Consider the following 18,560-nt stretch of genomic DNA (forward strand, 5'->3'; position numbering starts at 1 on the left):
TGTGCGAAGCTCTTAACTTGAATATCTTGAAATTATCTTGGAGTTGCTTGAATGTTTATTTAGTGATTAAAATATTTATAAATCTTGGTAACGTCAGCTCATCTTCTTAATAAATATTTTATAATACACAAAGTTATAAATGTTTCATAATAAGTGAATTTGACGATGTCTCATGATAAGTAAAGCAAAGCAATCTCGTGATGAGTGGAGAAAATAAATATTATTAATGGAAAAACACTAGTGTTTATTATTGGTTTTTAATATTTTTCTTGTAATCAATTTAGATAGGAGAAAAAATAAATTAGCAATTTTTTTATCTAAATAACCCGAATGTTAAACCATGTTGCTCAGTTGATGTGAAGCAACAAAACTATTTCTGATCATTCAAAGGAACAATTTTTCGAATGTTAGTGCTATCACATGGTCGATATTGTCCGAGAAATTGAAGGATTAATCTAATCTTCTGCATAATATTTGTGACTTCTTTTGTGCCGCTCATTTCAAACTCAGACAAGGTGGAATACATTTTTTCCGACATTAAGTTTTAATACTTTTGGACATAAAATTATTTTAGTATTATTTAAAATTGTTAATCTAACAACAGCATCCCACTTCACTCTTCCATCACTGTAGCGAACCCAACACCACCACAACCATCCCAACGCCCTAGACTACAATCAGCCACCATAACCCAATAGCCACAAACTCCAATTGATTTGGTTTGTAAATAATACTATCCATATATTTTTTTATATAAATATATTAAATTTTTATTTTTATTTTTAAAAATTTATTTTTAACATCAACACATCAAATTAAAATAATCTAAAAAAAATATTAAATTTATTCATTAACACTCTTAAAATACAAAAACAAATATACAGTTAATTAACTGGTTTAATTGCATCATGTTTGTTATAATTTTTTGGTAACCATAACAAAAATTTTGTTACCTTCAATTTGGTTTCATTTTGGTGACTATAACAAAATTATTTAGTTTTACCATATAGCCTATCTAAAGAAACAAAATTAAACCAATTAATTCTTGAGATCATATTAATTAATCACAGGATTGGAGAATTATTGGGTCTCGCAGATTAGATAGTTTTTTTTTAATTTGAAATCAAAAAGTTTGTAAATATTCCTTTGATAAATCAATGAGGTACATGTGAAATTAGAATAGATTGAACAAGGTTTAAATTTTGTTTTAAATTCCTAATTGATCACATATAAGCTAGCTCATGTAAATAAGATTATTAACACTAATCATTTTCCACCATATCATTGATGAAATTATTTTTCTGGAATGTCATGTTTTACATACATACATACATAGCTAATTAATTATAGATATATTATCAAACAATATTGTTAAAATAATTAAAATTTCATAATTGAACATTAAAAATGTGAAAACAAAACAAACACGGTTTTTATTGATAAACCAAACTACAAGAAAACAATAAAGAACAAACCAATACAGACCGACCCCTTGTTCTAACTTCAATCCTCACTAACATCAAGAAACCAACTTAAACAACCCTAAGAAAGCCACCCAATATGAAGCTAGCCCCTATGCTAGCACCCAAAACCAACCCAACTGACAATGAACCAGCAGTAAAACCCGACGAACCCGATTTACTATTAGTCGAAGGAGCCTGCGCAGGACCAGCGGAATCCGATGGACTCCGAGCATCCGGAGACACAGCCGGTGGAGAGCTAGTAGGTTGAGGTGAAGAAGCTGGTGTTATGGGAGAATAAGGAGTAGGAGGGAAGGGTTTTAGTCTAACAGCCATGACAACGATTATCAGTTTCTTACCCTTATTGCAATCATCAGCATTGCCACTAATAAAAAAGAAAGGACCAGAACGATCAAAGATGAAAGTTGAGTCACCATCTGTTAAGGATTTTATAGGGTTCTTGGTGTTGCATGAGGAGTAATCATCTTTGCTTACTATCAGGACTGAATCCGATCCTTTCTTGTACTTGAAAACTGCACCATAAATAAAAGAAATAATTATTTTCTTTAATTCGAAATAATCTTAACATATAATTAGTGAACAATTCGAAGGAATTGAGCTTACAGAGAGTATCATTGACTTGAAACCTGTTTCTTTCAGCCCAGTGACTGTATCTCTCAGAAGGGTTTGTAGCCCAGCCATCTCTACCACCAACATAGAATTTATAACCCCGAGAAACCCCGAGAAGAAATCCCAAGACCAGCATCACAAACAAAGAACCAGAAAATCTCTGAGACCCCATTTTCCAACAAGAGAAACCCCACTGCAAGTGCTCAAGCAGCAACCCAAGTTTTGCTAGAGAAAGAATGAGAAAGAACTGATGGGGGATTGAGGGTGTGATCGGTGTGAATTATATAGGGAGATTATGATGATTTTACCGTTGTAAAGCTTGAGATCGTTGGTGTTAATTAATAAATATTGCAAGCGTTTCAGAGAAAAAAAAGAAACTGCTATTTTCTTCATTTCATAGCTAGAGAGTGATTACACGTCTCAGCATGCAAGGGACCTAACGGTTATGAGGTTTAGAGGTATTTTACTGTAGATTGTTTTTTGCTTTTCTTAAATTTTCTTTTTCTTTTTCTTTTTCTTTTGCTTTTGCTTTGGCTTTTTGCAGAAGAGGAGAACAAGTTCATGAATTGTAACTTTGTATGATTTTCTGAGCAAAACGGGCTTAGAAGAAGACAGAATTAGTTTTGCTGGGAAATGCGTGCATGTGATGGTTTAAGAAAAACAAATTATAATAAATCAATTGATTTTTTTTATTTTCTTTATTAAACTTTGAAAAGTTTCAAGGTGTTTTCTTCAATATCTTCTTGAAAAGCATTGAAATTCATTAAATTGATACTTTGAAATATTATTCGATCCATTATTAAAATAATTTTTTTTATCTTCCAAAAAGAGATTTCTTCGTTTATTCATCAACTAAAAGCTAGGAGTTACATTTGTTACCATCATAGTTCTAAGACCCGGTCTGGTCCAAGGTCCGGATTCCGAGTTTTGACTAGGTCATCGAGTCGCTCGAGTCAATTTAAAAAAAAAAATCAAAATAACATCGTTTTAGTAAAAAATAAAAGGCAACGAGTTGCAATCGGGTTTTTAACCAAGTCAACCTGTCGGGTCACACCGGATTTTTTCTTTCTCTATTTTTTTTCAATCCGATCCGGTTTTAGCCCCAGGTCGGCCGGGTTCTGGGTCGACCCGTCGGGCCGGGTTTCAAAACTATGGTTACGATTTTAGTCAATTATGGGTTTCTGATTATTTATTATTTTTCATATACTAGCTAGCTAGGCTCTTCTAATGATTAAAAAAACATGAAAAACTAATAATTATGTTTTTTCAATTTTCATTTGGCAATTAATTGGCAGGAAAGAGAAATTAAGGCCTTCAATAATTAAAATCCCCCTCTTTATTATTGAATTGAATGTGTCATAAATTATCAGATTAAATGATGAAGTCTCACTTATTCTCATATTTGAAAAATTAAAGCTTCCAATAATTAAAATTAAAGCTAGATAAGAGGACATATATGCTGAGTGCCTTTTTCTGCAATGTACTGTGATCAAAGGGCAAGTAAAATAGGAGGTTATAAGCAAGGGCATAATGGCCATTGGCCCAACTAGTCTGCCTCTTGGAAATCTCGACACACAGATGGCTGACACGGGATTTTGTGATTGAAGAGAATTGGAGGTGAGATTTTATGTTATAACTATTAATAATTATGATTTTATCACTATAAAAATTTTCAAGTTGGACTTTATTGAACAATTTAATAGAATTGGGATCAGCTTGGAGAAATCCAAACCTAGTAGGGACTTGAGAGGGGGCAGAAGCTATAGTTTTAATGTTAGGAGGCCATTTTGTAGGGATGCCCTGAAAATCTTGATAAGTTCAAGAGGGTTTTCGAAACCTTTAAAACTTTTCTATGGTCGACTTAAAGCGTGTTTGGGTGGGAGGTGTAAAAGTTTTTTTTAAGGGTATACATTACACCTTTCAACAGCAAAAAATATATGTTTTTTATTGAAAAAAAATCATCACACCTCCCATCTAAAGATCTCAAATAAGGGTGTTTAGTTTGGAGATGCGGTGGTTTTTTCAAAGATAAATGATTTTTTTTAAAACATAAATCACAGTTTTCAAAAATTAAAATTACATGCTTTTTGTATGAACCCTGTTAAAAAAAGACAAAACCAACTTCAAACCAAACACGAATATCTTGAAACAACTTTAGCTGTGAGAAAGTAAATTAATTTCAAAATCTTGATTTTGTTTAATTTTGTTTTTTGCTTTTGCTTTCATGAATGAAAAGAAGAGAGGTTTATGGTAAATTTTATTGTTGTAATTAAAAAGAGTAAGTTTTTTTTATTAAAAAAAATAGTTATAATTAAAAATTATATATTTTTTATTAAAATTATAAGGAGATAAATTTTTGCATATAAAATAAATAAAAAATAAGTTTTATAAAAGCATGTTATTTAGTTTTTATAAACTAAAGTTTGAAACGCAATTAATATATAAATATGTGAAAAAACATAAATTATTTGATAAACAAATAATTTTTTTATATGATTGAAAAAAAAAATCATCAATTTAATGTGTTTGATATTGAAGTAAAGAGTGTTTAAATATAAAAAATTAATATAATATTTTTTTTTCAAAATAAATGCACAAAAATAAATATCTACAAACAAGAGTTACCCGCAATTTTAATTTGAAAAGAGGTCAAAGTTTTGTTGGAAATGACTGGTGATCATGATTGAAGTAAAAAAAAATATATATATTTCATCATTGGAATGAACTTTTTTTTAATTAGAGACTATAGTGAACTTTAATTTGTAATTAAACACTAAATTAATGTCAAGAGATGCCTTCCTCTCGGTATTCCACAAGTGCATTGAAAACCCACTTAATAACATTTGAAATATTCAGGTGAACGCAGATGGATTGGTATTTTTTTTTATACCAATTGTAGCATTAAATTATATTATGAAATATTTTATAGAAGGTTTAGTGATAAAAATTTGGGATCAAGAGGTTTATTTTCCTGTGATTTTAGATTTGAACCCTGTGATTGTTAATATAATGATTACTGGAGATTTATATAATCATTAACTTCAAAGTTTATAGGATTAGTCGAGATATGTGAAAACTAACCTAAAAATTCATGTTAATAAAAAAAATTATATTATGATATTGAGAATTCAATTACTAATTTTTAAAATTTTCACATGTTTACAATTATTGCACCTTTATATCCCCGTACATGCAGATCAAAGCTGGAATTCAGGTCACCATAAGTCTTGTTTACTGTAATCTTAAAGTTCTAGTCTAATAGTTCAAAGAAATTTATTTCTCTCTTGAAAAGAAATTTAAAATCGTAGTAGAAATTATTTTTTAAAATATATTAAAATAATATTTTTTTTTATTTTTAAAAATTTATTTTTAACATCAGCATAGCAAAAAAAAATATAAAATATAAAATATTAATTTAAATAAAAAAAATTAAATTTTGACCAACCTCTATTTAACCGGTAGAAGCTTAATCTTTTATGTTTGAATTTTGAAACTAATAATTATAAGAATTTATTCTTCTAAATGCACTAAATACATTAGGGGATGAGTCATTAAGATCAATGGTTAAAAAAAAATTAAGAAAAAAATTACATTGAATATAGTATAATTTAGTTGTTTTTACTCTACATGTTTTGAAAAACTACAATTTAAATTATTAATAAGTGTAAAATAGATTAAACTATACAAAAATTTAGGATGTAAACTATACAACTGTTATCAAATTTAGAATATAAACTGTAATCTTTTAAAAATATAAGGGGTCGTAAGTGTAAAACCAACCAAACTATAGGATAGCTATGGTAGTTTTTCCAAAAATTAGAATACCATCTACCTTAAAAAAAAAAATGTTTATTATTCTCTTTGCTATGTTACTAATGAAATTGTGTATTATGCAAGAAAATAGGGTATCATTTATACTTAGCATTTAGGAACGCGATTGAAACCATATTTTTTTGAAATTTAAATTTTTTTTAAATAAATTTTTAATATTTTTAAATCATTTTAATATGCTGATGTTAAAAATAATTTTAAAATAAAATAAAATAAAAATTATTTTAATATATTTTTAAATACAAAACACTTTAAAAAAATAACAATTATCAAACTCTCAAAAACCATCTTATTCTTATTTTTTTACCGTTTGACAGCTTTTATGAAGAAAATTACTTCTCATGTAGGGGAGATTTTTTCCATGGTAATAAGGGAGGAGTTGCATCTAGCTAAGAGAAACCATAATAGGATCATTGACTTCTTCATGCTATAGGATCCTCTCGTCACTGAAAAATATGAAAATTGTGTTCTCTAATGGGAGGTAAAAAGTGTATAGACTTTTGTTCGAGTGCCTTTTTAAAGAGCTTTAAATTGGACTTTTTTAAGTGTTTTTTTTATTTGATAATGTATTAAATTATTTTTATTATTTTACATCAAAATCATCACAAAGCATTAAAAAATTATTAATTTTATTTTTTTTCAAATTAAATATATTTTTAAAATACAAGTTCTAAATGTAAAAACAAGTGGTGGTGATTCCAACATTTTATCCAAAATAATGTAAATAATTAACTTAGGTTATTTATAAATTCCAATTTAAAACTTAATTTTAAGTTTTTAAAATATTAGTATGATGATTAAAAAATTATATTTTCTTACTAGACTTTTTATGTTTGACTTGGTCAGCCGGTTTGCAACTATAATCGGTACAAGAATACCCGACGGCTGGAAGGGTAAAAAAGTTACATGTTCAGCGACACCGTTCCTCAAAAAACCGGCCCCTCAATCACGAATCACCGTCACCGAATCAACTAGCTGTTGAGTCTGTTTCCTTGATTTCAAAACCAAGAAAACCACAGACATCAAAAATACTCATCAGTTCCCACGAACATTGTAAGATTTGCATCAAATTCCTCTCTTTCATGTCATGTCATGTCTCTTCTCACGAGTTTCAAGGCCTTGAAAGAAATCCTTAAACCCTGCTCAAATCTTTCAACAACAACATCATCATCCTCCTCCTCTTCTTTAACACAGCCATCATTCTCCCAAGAACCAGAACCAGCACTAACCATCTCAAGAAAGCCACCAAAATCCTCTCTTTCAAAGCAACTCCAACGTCTTGGAGAACCTTTTCGTCCTTTATCACAACAGAATGACTCACTAAATGCAAGAACTCAACAACCCAGAATTCACAAGGGCTTAGAAATGAAGCCCAGGTTGTAAAATTTGAAGATAGGCAGGAAGAAGAGGAGAGGGAGAGGGAGTTTGAGGATCTTGGGAGAACTAAATTGGGTCAGTTTCAGTTTGAACATACTGGACCCTTTGAGCCACTAGTCCTTTCTTTGCTTGGAGAGGTTCCTGTCATACGGGTAATTGATAATTATGCATTTTATGCTTCGAATTGTTTTGACCCAGTTGTTTATTTCTTTTGTAATTGCAGTTTCTGGGTTCAAGTTTTGTTTTTGTGTTGGAAAGCATGTGTCTTTTTGTTGTTTGAATTAGAAAGTTCACTTTTTTCTATGTTAAGGAGTTGTTTCTTCTTTTAGAAGTATGTTATGTGTAGTGCAATTGTTACAGAATTTGATTAACTTTGGAGAAGAGTAAATTTTGAATTGTAATAGCAAAATTGGATTCTAGAAGTTAAGAACACATAAAAAATTTGCTTAATTTACATTTAAGAAACACTCTCTCTCTCTCTCTCTCACACACACACACACACACACAGAATAGAGAGTTCTTTAATTTTTGGGAATCTGTGGATGATTTTTTTTTTCCTGCTAATTTTGATTGCAGGTTCCTGCTTCTATTAACTGCAGGTTGCTTGAACATCAAAGGGAGGGAGTAAAATTTTTATATAAGTTATACCTAGACAACCATGGAGGTGTTCTTGGTGATGACATGTCAGTATATTTTGTTGTGTTGAAATATGTGATTTCTTGATAAGTTTTGTATCTCATATGCATGACCCATTTTGACAACAATTTACAGTTCTTGTCAGACACTGAAAATGTTTTCTTGCTTGAGTCGTTTATCACTTGTAGATATTTGACCAACAATAATGGCATTTTCTTGTTAAGCCAATGTTGAGTTTATGCATGTATGGAGTATGCATTTACGAATTTACATATTATTCCTTGTATGAATACTCCTGAATTTTCTGGTGGGCTGATATCTGTTGACTTTGTTTTTTGAAAAAATGGATCAGGGGACTAGGCAAGACCATTCAGACGATTGCTTTCCTGGCTGCTATCTTTGAAAAAGATGAAGAATCCGGTGAGTCCATAACATTAAAGGGAAACCAAGTAGGTAAAAAAGGCCCTGTCCTTATAATTTGCCCCACTTCTGTTATCCACAATTGGGAAAGTGAATTCTCTAGATGGGCAAGCTTTAATGTTTCTCTTTACCATGGGACAAACCGTGATTTGATTCTTGAGAAACTAAAAGCTGGTGGAGTTGAGATACTGATTACCAGTTTTGACACGTACAGAATTCATGGCAACATTTTGTCAGAGGTGGATTGGGAGGTTGTGATTGTTGATGAGGCGCATCGGCTTAAAAATGAAAAGTCAAAATTATATCTAGCATGTTTAGAAATTAAAACGAGAAAACGTATTGGTCTCACAGGAACTGTTATGCAGAATAAAATTATGGAGCTGTTTAATCTCCTTGATTGGGTTGCTCCCGGGTCTCTGGGATCAAGGGAACACTTTCGAGATTTTTATGATGAACCTCTCAAGCATGGCCAAAGGTCAACTGCACCTGAAAGTTTTGTCCGGAAAGCTGATAAGCGCAAAGAGCACCTAGTGTCAGTTCTTCGTAAGTACATGCTTAGAAGGACAAAGGAGGAGACCATTGGACATCTTATGATGGGAAAGGAAGACAATGTTGTGTTCTGTTCCATGAGTGAATTGCAAAAAGCGGGTTTATAGGAGCATGTTGCAACTGCCAGACATCCAGTGCCTTGTAAATAAGGATCTTCCATGTAGTTGTGGCAGCCCTCTAAAACAGGTGGAATGCTGCAAAAGGATTGTGCCAGATGGAATTATATGGCCCTACCTTCATAGGGATAACCCTGAAGGTTGTGATTCTTGCCCTTATTGCCTTGTTCTTCCTTGCCTTGTGAAACTCCAACAGGTGAAAGGATTTTTCTGTTTTATTTTTCTTGTTTTGTGATGAGTGATCGTTGGAAAGTAGACTTCCTGTCTATTTCCTCATACTCACTTTTGGATCCAACTAACAGATAAGCAATCACCTCGAGCTGATTAAGCCTAACCCTAGGGATGAACCGGATAAACAGAAGAAGGATGCAGAGTTTGCCTCTGCTGTCTTTGGTGCTGATGTAGATTTGGTGGGAGGAAATGCCCAAAGTGAAAATTTCATGGGCTTGAGCGATGTCAAACATTGTGGGAAAATGCAAGCATTAGAAAAGTTAATGTTTTCCTGGGCTTCACGAGGTGACAAAATTCTTCTCTTCAGCTATTCTGTCAGGTAATGCTTCATAACTTTGCAGACCTGCCTGTGGTGTGACTATTTATTTTTCTCGTTATACTAGATGTTTCTCTCATAGTGACATAATAAATTTGATCAACACATGTTTTTTTCTGTTCAGAAATTCAATGTATAAATCTAAGAAAATAAATTTTTCCATCTTGCCCGTTGATGTATATTATTCTGTCATGAAGTGACTGTTTATGTAGTTAATATTTGATTTTGTAGAATAGATGTAATAAATGATTTTCATAACTCCTATTGTTCGAGCATCCTGGTTTTACCACTTCTAAAGTTAAAACTCTTTTTTTCCAGGATGCTGGACATACTGGAAAAATTTCTGATACGCAAAGGGCATAGCTTCTCGAGACTTGATGGTTCTACTCCATCTAACTTGCGTCAATCTTTGGTTGATGACTTCAACTCTAGTCCAAGCAAACAGGTAGCTTTCAAGTAAAAAGATGACTAAAAAGTTTGTTCCCCAAATTTCTTGCAACTTTAATCTCTTTTTTTTTCAGGTGTTCCTTATATCAACTCGAGCTGGTGGGCTTGGATTGAATCTTGTCAGCGCAAATCGTGTAGTTATATTTGATCCAAACTGGAATCCTGCCCAAGACTTGCAGGCCCAAGACAGGTCGTTTCGTTTTGGACAGAAGCGGCATGTTGTGGTTTTCCGCCTTCTTGCAGCTGGTTCTTTTGAGGAACTTGTTTATTCCCGTCAAGTGTACAAACAGCAGCTGTCAAATATTGCTGTTTCAGGGAAGATAGAAAACCGGTATTTTGAAGGCGTTCAGGTACCCTTTTTTCAATGGAAGGGCTGGTGTGTGGGTCTCATATTTCCTTGGGGGTTTTCTATTTGTACTGAAAAATTCAGAGTTTCTCCCTTTGTTTTGTTGGGATTTTCAGGATTGCAAAGAATTTCAGGGTGAGCTTTTTGGTATCTGCAATCTGTTCCGTGATCTATCTGATAAGCTTTTTACCAGTGAAATCATTGAACTACATGAGAAACAGGGAAAGGGTGATGGACAATGCTCTACTACAATGCAAGAGTTGCCTGAACTTGGGACCTGTTTCCTTCATCCTGACCAAGCAGCTGTAACAACTTCATCAGCATGTGAAACCAGTGACAATGGGGATCATGAGAGTGTTACAAGGAAGAAACCTGTTCTTGAAGAGTTAGGTAAGTATATTTGTCTGTATCTTCTTCTACTTATCATTTGTTTTCTTCAGATTGGTTAATATTCAAATGCACTGCATCAATCTATACCTCAAAATGTTGTTATAAAGTTTTCAATTAAATTCACATGGTATTAGATACTACTGCACAATTTAGCAGTCATTTTCATTCAGCAGTGATTTTTCTATGAGAATATTTTGGCATAAGAATAAAGCTATTTGTAAAAAGGTTCAAGTTTTGCTGCAATTGAGGTAGATGAGAATTTGCTAAGATGGATTTGTCATAAATGGCCATTGATTCAAGTTTTTTAACTGATATAGTTCTTAGATAAGACCTAAAATAAACCGATAAAACAGAAAAATAAACTAGAAGATAGTATGTAAGGGATGAAGGAAGCCAACCGCAAAAGTTTTGAGTGTTTTGTATCCGGAGAATTTCCTATTTTACTACTAGATAGCTTGCGGATTTTTTAAAGAATGTGCACGTAAACATGCATGTGTGAGAGAGAGATGGTACAAGCTGTTCAATGCGATATAATTTCCTTGCTGTTCAGGTATTCTTTACACTCATCGGAACGAGGACATTGTCAATATTGGACCTGGAATTAGAAAGAACACAGAAGAAAGCATCCCTGGTAAAGATAACATAAACAACCCTCCTGTTAAGCGGCGAAGGAAACCAGATGATGTAGGTGGGAAAAGGAATGATTTGGCATCCAAGGATTGGAAAAAGATCCAATATAGTCTCCTTGCTCAGTTCATGGGAATGGGGGAGGTTGAATTTAGCAAATGGGTTCTATCAGCAACCCCTTCAGAGAGAGAAAATGCGCTTCGGGACTACAAGAAGAGGAAGGAGAAGATGCCTGATGGTTGAAAATAGCAAAATAGCTTCCCTTGTAAAATTCTACTCTCTGCATATTTTAGCAATATTGTACAGGTAGATAGATGTAAAGGAAGAAAAAGATGATGGAAGTGAAAAATGTTGTTTCAGTTCCGCCCTCTGTATTAGCTGTTAGGTTGCCATCAACTAAATATATTAAAAGTTAAATAATGAGAAATTTTTGGCATTTCTAGCTTCCTTGCAAAGACAAGAGATTCAGAAGATCTGATTGGCTTGTGTTTCAAGAGATACGTATGGAATTTTGGGATCCTGGGTTGATTTTCAAATATGTCCATCTGGCAGATGTGATTGTTCATCCAATGTCAGCTGAGGAATTGAAGGAAAGCCTAACAACCAGATAATTTACCTTCTTAAGTTAGGTTTGTTGGACAGGGAACAGCAAGGCAAGGATGCATGAGAAAGCTAGGCCATCACCATTAGGCACCTTCCATTAGACCAATCATTGGTATGACGATCAATATAATATTACACTATACCAGTCATTAGTATGACAAAAAAACAAAAACAGAATTCCATCAGACACAGCATAGCGTTCATAGACTAGCCAGAAGCATGAGGCATCTATAAACACATCAATATTGTACTACGCTATCAACAGCACTTCAACTTGCCTCTGGTTTCCGGAGCCGATGACCCATATCAAGTTGCCAACTAGAACGAAATATACCAGCGGGGAGAGCAGAGTTGTCACACGAGAAGCCTTTCACGCAAATATCAAATACATGCAAGGATGGATTCTGTTTGGACCATTAATGTTGTTCTAGCTTAGCACAAGCGGATCTCCAAAAACTGCTCGAATACAGAATATGCATGTGGTTTCTCAATTAACACATTTCTATAACAATGGCAGCTAAGATCTCCGCATCTTGAATCTGGAAACTGGCTTTGAAGGTTGAGAGCTGGATGACTGCAAAGTTCAATAACAATTGGGATCGGTAGATAATGGCTTGTTGTACAACATTGTTATCCAAATAGATCAGCAATACCTGTGATGAAACAGCATCTTGTCCTGATGTTGGTAAGTTGTATGTGCGCTCCACAACAGAACCTGTAAAGGCCTGTACAGTAGATGAATGATCGATTAGAGCTACATAACTACTAACTACAGTTCACTTCGACCAACTGACAAGTTAACTGTAAACAAACCTTGGAACTGTCAAATGCTGGTTTTGAAGCCTGCAGGTGTGTTTGATGGAAAAAACACATTAAGCAATTATGATTAAAACAATGAAAAGACACTTGATAGTGTTATTATGAACCAATTAGTGACACTCATGATCATCACATCCCCCCACCCCCTGGTGTGTTTGATGGAAAAAACACATTAAGCAATTATGATTAAAATCAATGAAAAGACACTTGATAGGGTATTGTTATGAACCAATTAGTGACACTCATGATCATCACACACCCCCCCCCAAACCCCACTTCTCACAAACACACATTTTTAAGAAAGAAATAACCGTACCTGGGATGAAGTCGCAGCCTGTTGTTGTGAATTTTTGGGAATAGTGTCAGCTCTCTCCACAATGGAACCTATGATACCCTGCATAGTAAATAGTAAGTAGTAATAATTAGCGAGGTCAGCTAATAATCAATTTGTGTTCATTTTAACTAATCGACGAGACAAGGGTTGCAATTGCAAAAAGATACCTTGGAACTGTCAAATGCTGGTACTGAAGCCTGCATGCGTATTTGAGGGGGGGGGACATATTAAGCAGTTCAGATTCAGATACATGAGCATTATCATGGATCAATTGATGCCCATCTGCCCAGTGCCAACCAAAAAACATATTAAGAAAGGAAGTCTATACCTGTGATGAAGTCACAGCCTGTTGTCCAGAATTTGTTGAAACAGTGTCAGCACTCTCCGCAATTGAGCCTGTGAAAGCCTGCACAGTAAATAGTGTGTAATAACTAGAGATTCCAGCTGATAATCAATTACTATTCATTTCAACCAATCAACTAGACATGGTTCAGAGGTGCAAAAACATACCTTGGAACTATTGAATCCTGATTTTGGAGTCTGCATGAGCACCTATGAGAAAGAAAATAAAGATGCGTTGTTAAGAAGACTGTAGATGCAAAACTGGGAATGCATATTATTGTGGAAACAGCATTTTTGTTGGGACAATCAAATTTCTTTTATGGTTCCTTCCCAGAAAAATGCTTGCTGAAAAATGTCCATTAACAATATGACATGCAAATTGTTCTCATCCCACAAGACCATTGCAACATTAGCCTTGCAATTCTAGCATTTGCACTAGCATAAATCATCTTCCTATCAAACTTTACACAACAAACATAAAAAGCAAGGTTGCACTGAGAGATAGCATCTATGACATGTTTCACCATTTAGAGAGATGTGAAAAAAAAGTGGTTTCGATGGAAAAAGGTGTCTCACCACATCTTCCTAAAATATTTGGAAACCATAAACTTCAAAACAAGTCAACGGTTGAGAGATTTCTCATAGCGCACCAGAGCCCCATACCCCATATAGAATAATCACACTTCACGTAATACTAACTTACAAGAAAGAAAGAGGAAAGGACTTTATCTCTTACATTTGATGTATCAGTAATATTTTGTTGAGGAAGATACTTATTTGATAATGCTTTGGCAGTTGTCTGCTGCAGTGGTTCCCTTATCTGTAATTCATATTAGTCAAGTGATTGAACTACACTCATATTCAGTTAATGAAACATGGCAACAATATCATTGAGTAATTAATTCATCAAAACCAGATACTAACACTTACCTCTGGATGAATCTGATGCGGAAATTGATTGAATTTAGCTTTAGGTTGTGTGTTATCATGGTTTTCACTATTACTTTCAGCTGCCTCAGTTTGTTCATCCATATCACTCTCATCGTCGTTGTCAGCTGCATCAGGTTGCTCAACAGCACTCTCATCATCATCTTCAGCATCCACTTCTTCATCTTCAGCTTCTAGTTCTTCTTTCTCCAGCTCATCCAACCTAGACATTATGCGGGCATATTCATCATCTTCAAATGCAACTTTTTTGTCATTATTCTTCTCATCTGCGTCATGAAAAGAAAAGTTGATATCTCAAATTTAGAATGGTGAATTGGTGATTGAATGTGATCTATTACAAATCACCAAAACAACAGCAGGAAATCTTTTAAACTGTAAGTATAAATACTTGTGTAGAAAGCAAGAGTTCTGTGTGCCAACAGAAAGCAGAAGCAACATATAACTTGAAAGCTACATGGACCAGAAAATAATGATATATCAGTTCCAAGGTGATCCAAAACATGAGAATTTATCTTATATGCCTAAAAAACTTTAGCTTGCATTTGTCACTCCATGGAAACAAGCTACGGATGAAAAGGTTGAGAGGCCAGAGACTTGCCTGATTTGGAATGTTTTTCCCAAGAATTTTCCTCCACGTAATCTTCCCTTATTTCCACAAGACCCTCCTTTTGCACATATTGAAAAAAAGAAAAGAAAAAAGAAGCAATTAACAAGTAGCATAGAAGATATACACATGTTCTAAAAATGGAAGCAAAAATAGCATACAAATCTATGAGTTTGCTCCAAACAGATATTCGTAGAAAATGGAAAAACTGATGCTGTTGTAATGTTTAGAATAACATGCACACAAATGCAACACCTGTATCTTTCTTTCACAAACCTACCATATCAAAAGAACACTTTACAGACTGACTACCCTAAAAAGAAATATTTTGGAGCACATTTGTATACGATGACAAGAAAGCATTCAAAATGTTCAGAAAGATCATGTACTGTAAAATCTATTCATGGTTCTTCCAATTACAAGCATGGATTAAGCCTCATATAAAAATAATCAAATTCTGCAAAACCTACTGCAGCCTCAGAAGCCGTAACATCAAAAAATGAAGCCTCGGCTTTAAGATCCTTCATATTTGCCATAAGAGATTCAACTTGAGAATCCAAAGCTTTCCCTCTCCTTGTCAAAATCTCCACAGTTTGCTTAGCTGTTCTTTCAGCATAATAACCATCTCCTAAAAGAACCTTCACACAAAAACAACACATAACCATCACCTCTAAATTCCCAATTTTCATAAACAAAAAAAAGGTCTTCCTCTAATCATCTATTTCAACCAAAAATCCCCAAAAAATACGAAAGGGTTCTCTTATTATCATCCAATTCAACAAAATTCTCCATTATCTACAAGGCAAAAAAAAAAAGCTTTGCTTACCATGAACTCATTAGTGTGTATCAATCTACCAGGAAAAAACGCAGCTTTCCCAAATGGCACCTATAAAAAACCAATCCCACAACAAAAACAACATTAAATACAAAAGAAACTAAAAGATTGTTCACTCTCTTTCATTTCAAAAAAAAGTTCCTCTTCTTTTTGTTTTTGAAGGGAAAGAAAACAAGAAACTGAAAAGAACCCACACAAAAAACTATTGATTGTTAAGTGATTAGTGATACTTGCTTACCATAATATCATGATTAAGTTCATCAGGTAATCTAGAGACAAGGTTAATCAGATTGGTGTTTTCAGTAACAAATTCTTTGATACAGACTAACTCTTTTTGCTTCTCTCCAATCTTCTCTCCAACTCGTTTCGCTGCCTTTTGTGCTTCGTTCACTGGAAACATTGACGCGAATGGCGTCACTGTTCCTTTCCCTCCTGCTGCTGCCCCTTCCATTTTTTTTTTTTTAAGAGAAATCAAGGGAGAGGGAGAGGGAGTTCAAAGGGAAAGGGTTTTTGCAGGGGAAAGCGAGCTTGCAACGCTGCGTTTTATTTATGAAAGCAAACCTTTTTTTCCTAATTTTTCCACGCAATTTCTTTTCCATGTTATCAACTTATATATCTAATTTTAAAATCTGGAATGCATGAAAGGTCCACTCGAGATTTGGTTGATCCAGGATTTGAAAGTTTAAGAAAAAATAATTTAGTTTACTTAATTAAAAATCCGTGTTAATTTAATGATTTTGTTGACTAAGGCCTAACCCAATTAAAATTCAACTGCTAGCCTGTTTTTTTTAAAAAAAATAGTTAAAATAATATTATTTTAATTTTAAAAAAAAAATAAGTAAATCCTCCCAACATTAATTTTACCTAATCGAGCTTTAAAACTATATTTATATATTAAAAAGGTAAAATAAAAAAAATCTTTAATGTTTATGGATAAGTTTAAAAATATATGGAATTTACAAGAATAATATTGTATACAATTTTGGAACAGAGATATAAGTAGAATATTCTTCAACTTATAAAAAAATTATCTTTATATTATCATATAGGTTTTAAATTTTAGAATATGTTATATAAGATAGAAGTGTAAAGATATTAATGGATATATATAAAATGGACTCAAAAAAACTTCCAAAAAATTCCTCTAAAATAAACTTAACAAGAACATCTTTTAAGCTCAAGCTTAATATCCTGAGCTCAAATTACAATAAGGGGCCAATGAAAATGAGCTCACGCGTAATAACCCAAGTCTAAATCCATAAAAGGCATGAGCTTTGGTAAAAAGCCCGAGTTCATACAAGGAGCATGCCCTATTGAGTGTACACTCATTTTAGACATGTTGTCATTTGTAGTGAATGTGTAACATGCTTAACACCTTTGAGATTTTTTTCAAGACTCTAAACAGGTTTTTTAATATTTTATATTAATTTAATATATATTATTTTAATTAGAATATAACTCAAAATATCATAAAAGTAAAATTACATTCCAGCCTCTCATCTCTATAAAATGATAAGATCTATAGGCTATAAATACACTATGAATATTTTTAATTAAAGATTTACAACCTATTCATTTACTATTGCATATATATATATGTGTGTGTGTTGTGTGTGTGTGTGTGTGTGTGTGTGTGTGTGTGTGTGGAAGGAGTTTAGGATATATAGGTGATCAGTTTCAGTTAGATGGTAGTCTCATTATCCTTTTAATTGACCAGAAAAACCAGCAATAAGGAGTTCAACAATAGCTTTGTCTGAGGTTCCTGTTTGGGTTTTGTAGGAATTGACTGTCATAGTCATTTGCTGGAGGGTGTTGAGGATATTGTATTCGGACATTCTATCTATATTCCACTCATAGAGGGAAGAAGCATTATATTTGTGTTGAGTAAGGATAGGTGGTTCAGTGGTTATATATATATAGGGGAATATTATTGCACTTTCTCTCTCTATAAAGTTATTAATTTACCATCGGAGAGTCCCTATATCCATTAAAGAAGACCTTTTACAAATACCAGTTACTAGTCACATGGCTTACCAAACATTAAATGCTACCTGTTATCAATCCTATGAGCTTTTTCATATCAATTCACTAGATACTTTAACTATTAAAAATAAATTAGATTGTTTGAATTAAGAGATTAATCAATTATTCAACAAATCAACCTTATTTTTAAGCATCCTGGATTTTGTGACTCATCAAATATCATATTGAATTTTTAAGAGAAATGAATATATTTAATTCATAAGAGGTGATTTTCAAATTTCAATGCTTGAAAAAAACAACTTGATTCATCAACTTTGGTCATAAGATTGACAACACCATATAGAATAAAAAAAATTAACTTGAACAAAATTCTTAACTATCAAAAAAAGAAAATAAATAGTAATTTAAACAATATGGATCAAAAGTAGTATAAAAACTAATGAAAGAAAATAATAAGGCACTTAATTGAAAAAAAAAGAAAATGAAATAAAAAACAGTAATTAAAAGAATAAGAATCAAAATTAAATAATAAATAAATAAAATAAAATATTAAGAAAAAAAATTGAAAGAAAGAAAAATTAGAAAAAAGATTAAAAAAAAGAGCAATTAAAAGAATAAAAACTAAAATTGTATAAAAAAACAAATGAAATAAAATGTTTTAAGAAAAGGATAAAAAAAAAGAGTAATTAAAAGAATGATAATCAAATCTGGAAACA

At 32.8% G+C, this 18,560-nt stretch overlaps 3 protein-coding genes across 3 annotated transcripts; 1 reads left to right on the forward strand and 2 right to left on the reverse strand.

The window, feature by feature from the left end:
• Positions 1-1,431: 1,431 nt before the first annotated feature.
• On the reverse strand, positions 1,432-2,464 carry LOC118049834 (early nodulin-like protein 4). The gene is made up of 2 exons (XM_035059949.2): positions 2,085-2,464; positions 1,432-1,993 (listed from the first exon to the last, which is right to left on the reverse strand). The coding sequence occupies exons 1-2, from the start codon at positions 2,260-2,262 to the stop codon at positions 1,533-1,535; spliced, it is 639 nt and encodes a 212-aa protein (XP_034915840.1). The 5' UTR covers positions 2,263-2,464; the 3' UTR covers positions 1,432-1,532.
• Positions 2,465-6,838: 4,374 nt separating this feature from the next.
• Positions 6,839-11,818, forward strand: LOC118049832 (switch 2). Its single transcript, XM_035059947.2, is given in 10 exon segments — positions 6,839-7,296; positions 7,299-7,450; positions 7,875-7,981; positions 8,287-8,995; positions 8,997-9,215; positions 9,322-9,569; positions 9,885-10,011; positions 10,088-10,363; positions 10,476-10,749; positions 11,300-11,818. Coding segments are annotated over 10 exon segments (2,715 nt in total). The 5' UTR covers positions 6,839-7,013; the 3' UTR covers positions 11,620-11,818.
• Positions 11,819-12,040: 222 nt separating this feature from the next.
• LOC118049833 (uncharacterized) lies at positions 12,041-16,438 on the reverse strand. The gene is made up of 13 exons (XM_035059948.1): positions 16,100-16,438; positions 15,853-15,912; positions 15,497-15,664; positions 15,021-15,087; positions 14,405-14,688; positions 14,211-14,294; positions 13,643-13,684; positions 13,461-13,538; positions 13,300-13,329; positions 13,115-13,192; positions 12,793-12,822; positions 12,633-12,704; positions 12,041-12,553 (listed from the first exon to the last, which is right to left on the reverse strand). The coding sequence occupies exons 1-13, from the start codon at positions 16,310-16,312 to the stop codon at positions 12,497-12,499; spliced, it is 1,263 nt and encodes a 420-aa protein (XP_034915839.1). The 5' UTR covers positions 16,313-16,438; the 3' UTR covers positions 12,041-12,496.
• Between the last annotated feature and the right edge of the window lie 2,122 nt (positions 16,439-18,560).

The sequence above is a fragment of the Populus alba genome, chromosome 17 (assembly GCF_005239225.2).
Source record: "Populus alba chromosome 17, ASM523922v2, whole genome shotgun sequence".
NCBI lineage: Eukaryota > Viridiplantae > Streptophyta > Magnoliopsida > Malpighiales > Salicaceae > Populus > Populus alba.

Coding starts and splice junctions, on each gene's coding strand:
- LOC118049834 (XM_035059949.2), bottom strand. CDS start 2,262: ATGGGGTCTCAGAGATTTTCTGGTTCTTTGTTTGTGATGCTGGTCTTG. Junction 1,994..2,084: donor TCAAGTCAATGATACTCTCT/GTAAGCTCAATT, acceptor TTTATGGTGCAG/TTTTCAAGTACAAGAAAGGA.
- LOC118049833 (XM_035059948.1), bottom strand. CDS start 16,312: ATGGAAGGGGCAGCAGCAGGAGGGAAAGGAACAGTGACGCCATTCGCG. Junction 15,088..15,496: donor TTACGGCTTCTGAGGCTGCA/GTAGGTTTTGCA, acceptor TATGTGCAAAAG/GAGGGTCTTGTGGAAATAAG. Junction 13,685..14,210: donor ATATTACTGATACATCAAAT/GTAAGAGATAAA, acceptor TCTTTCTCATAG/GTGCTCATGCAGACTCCAAA.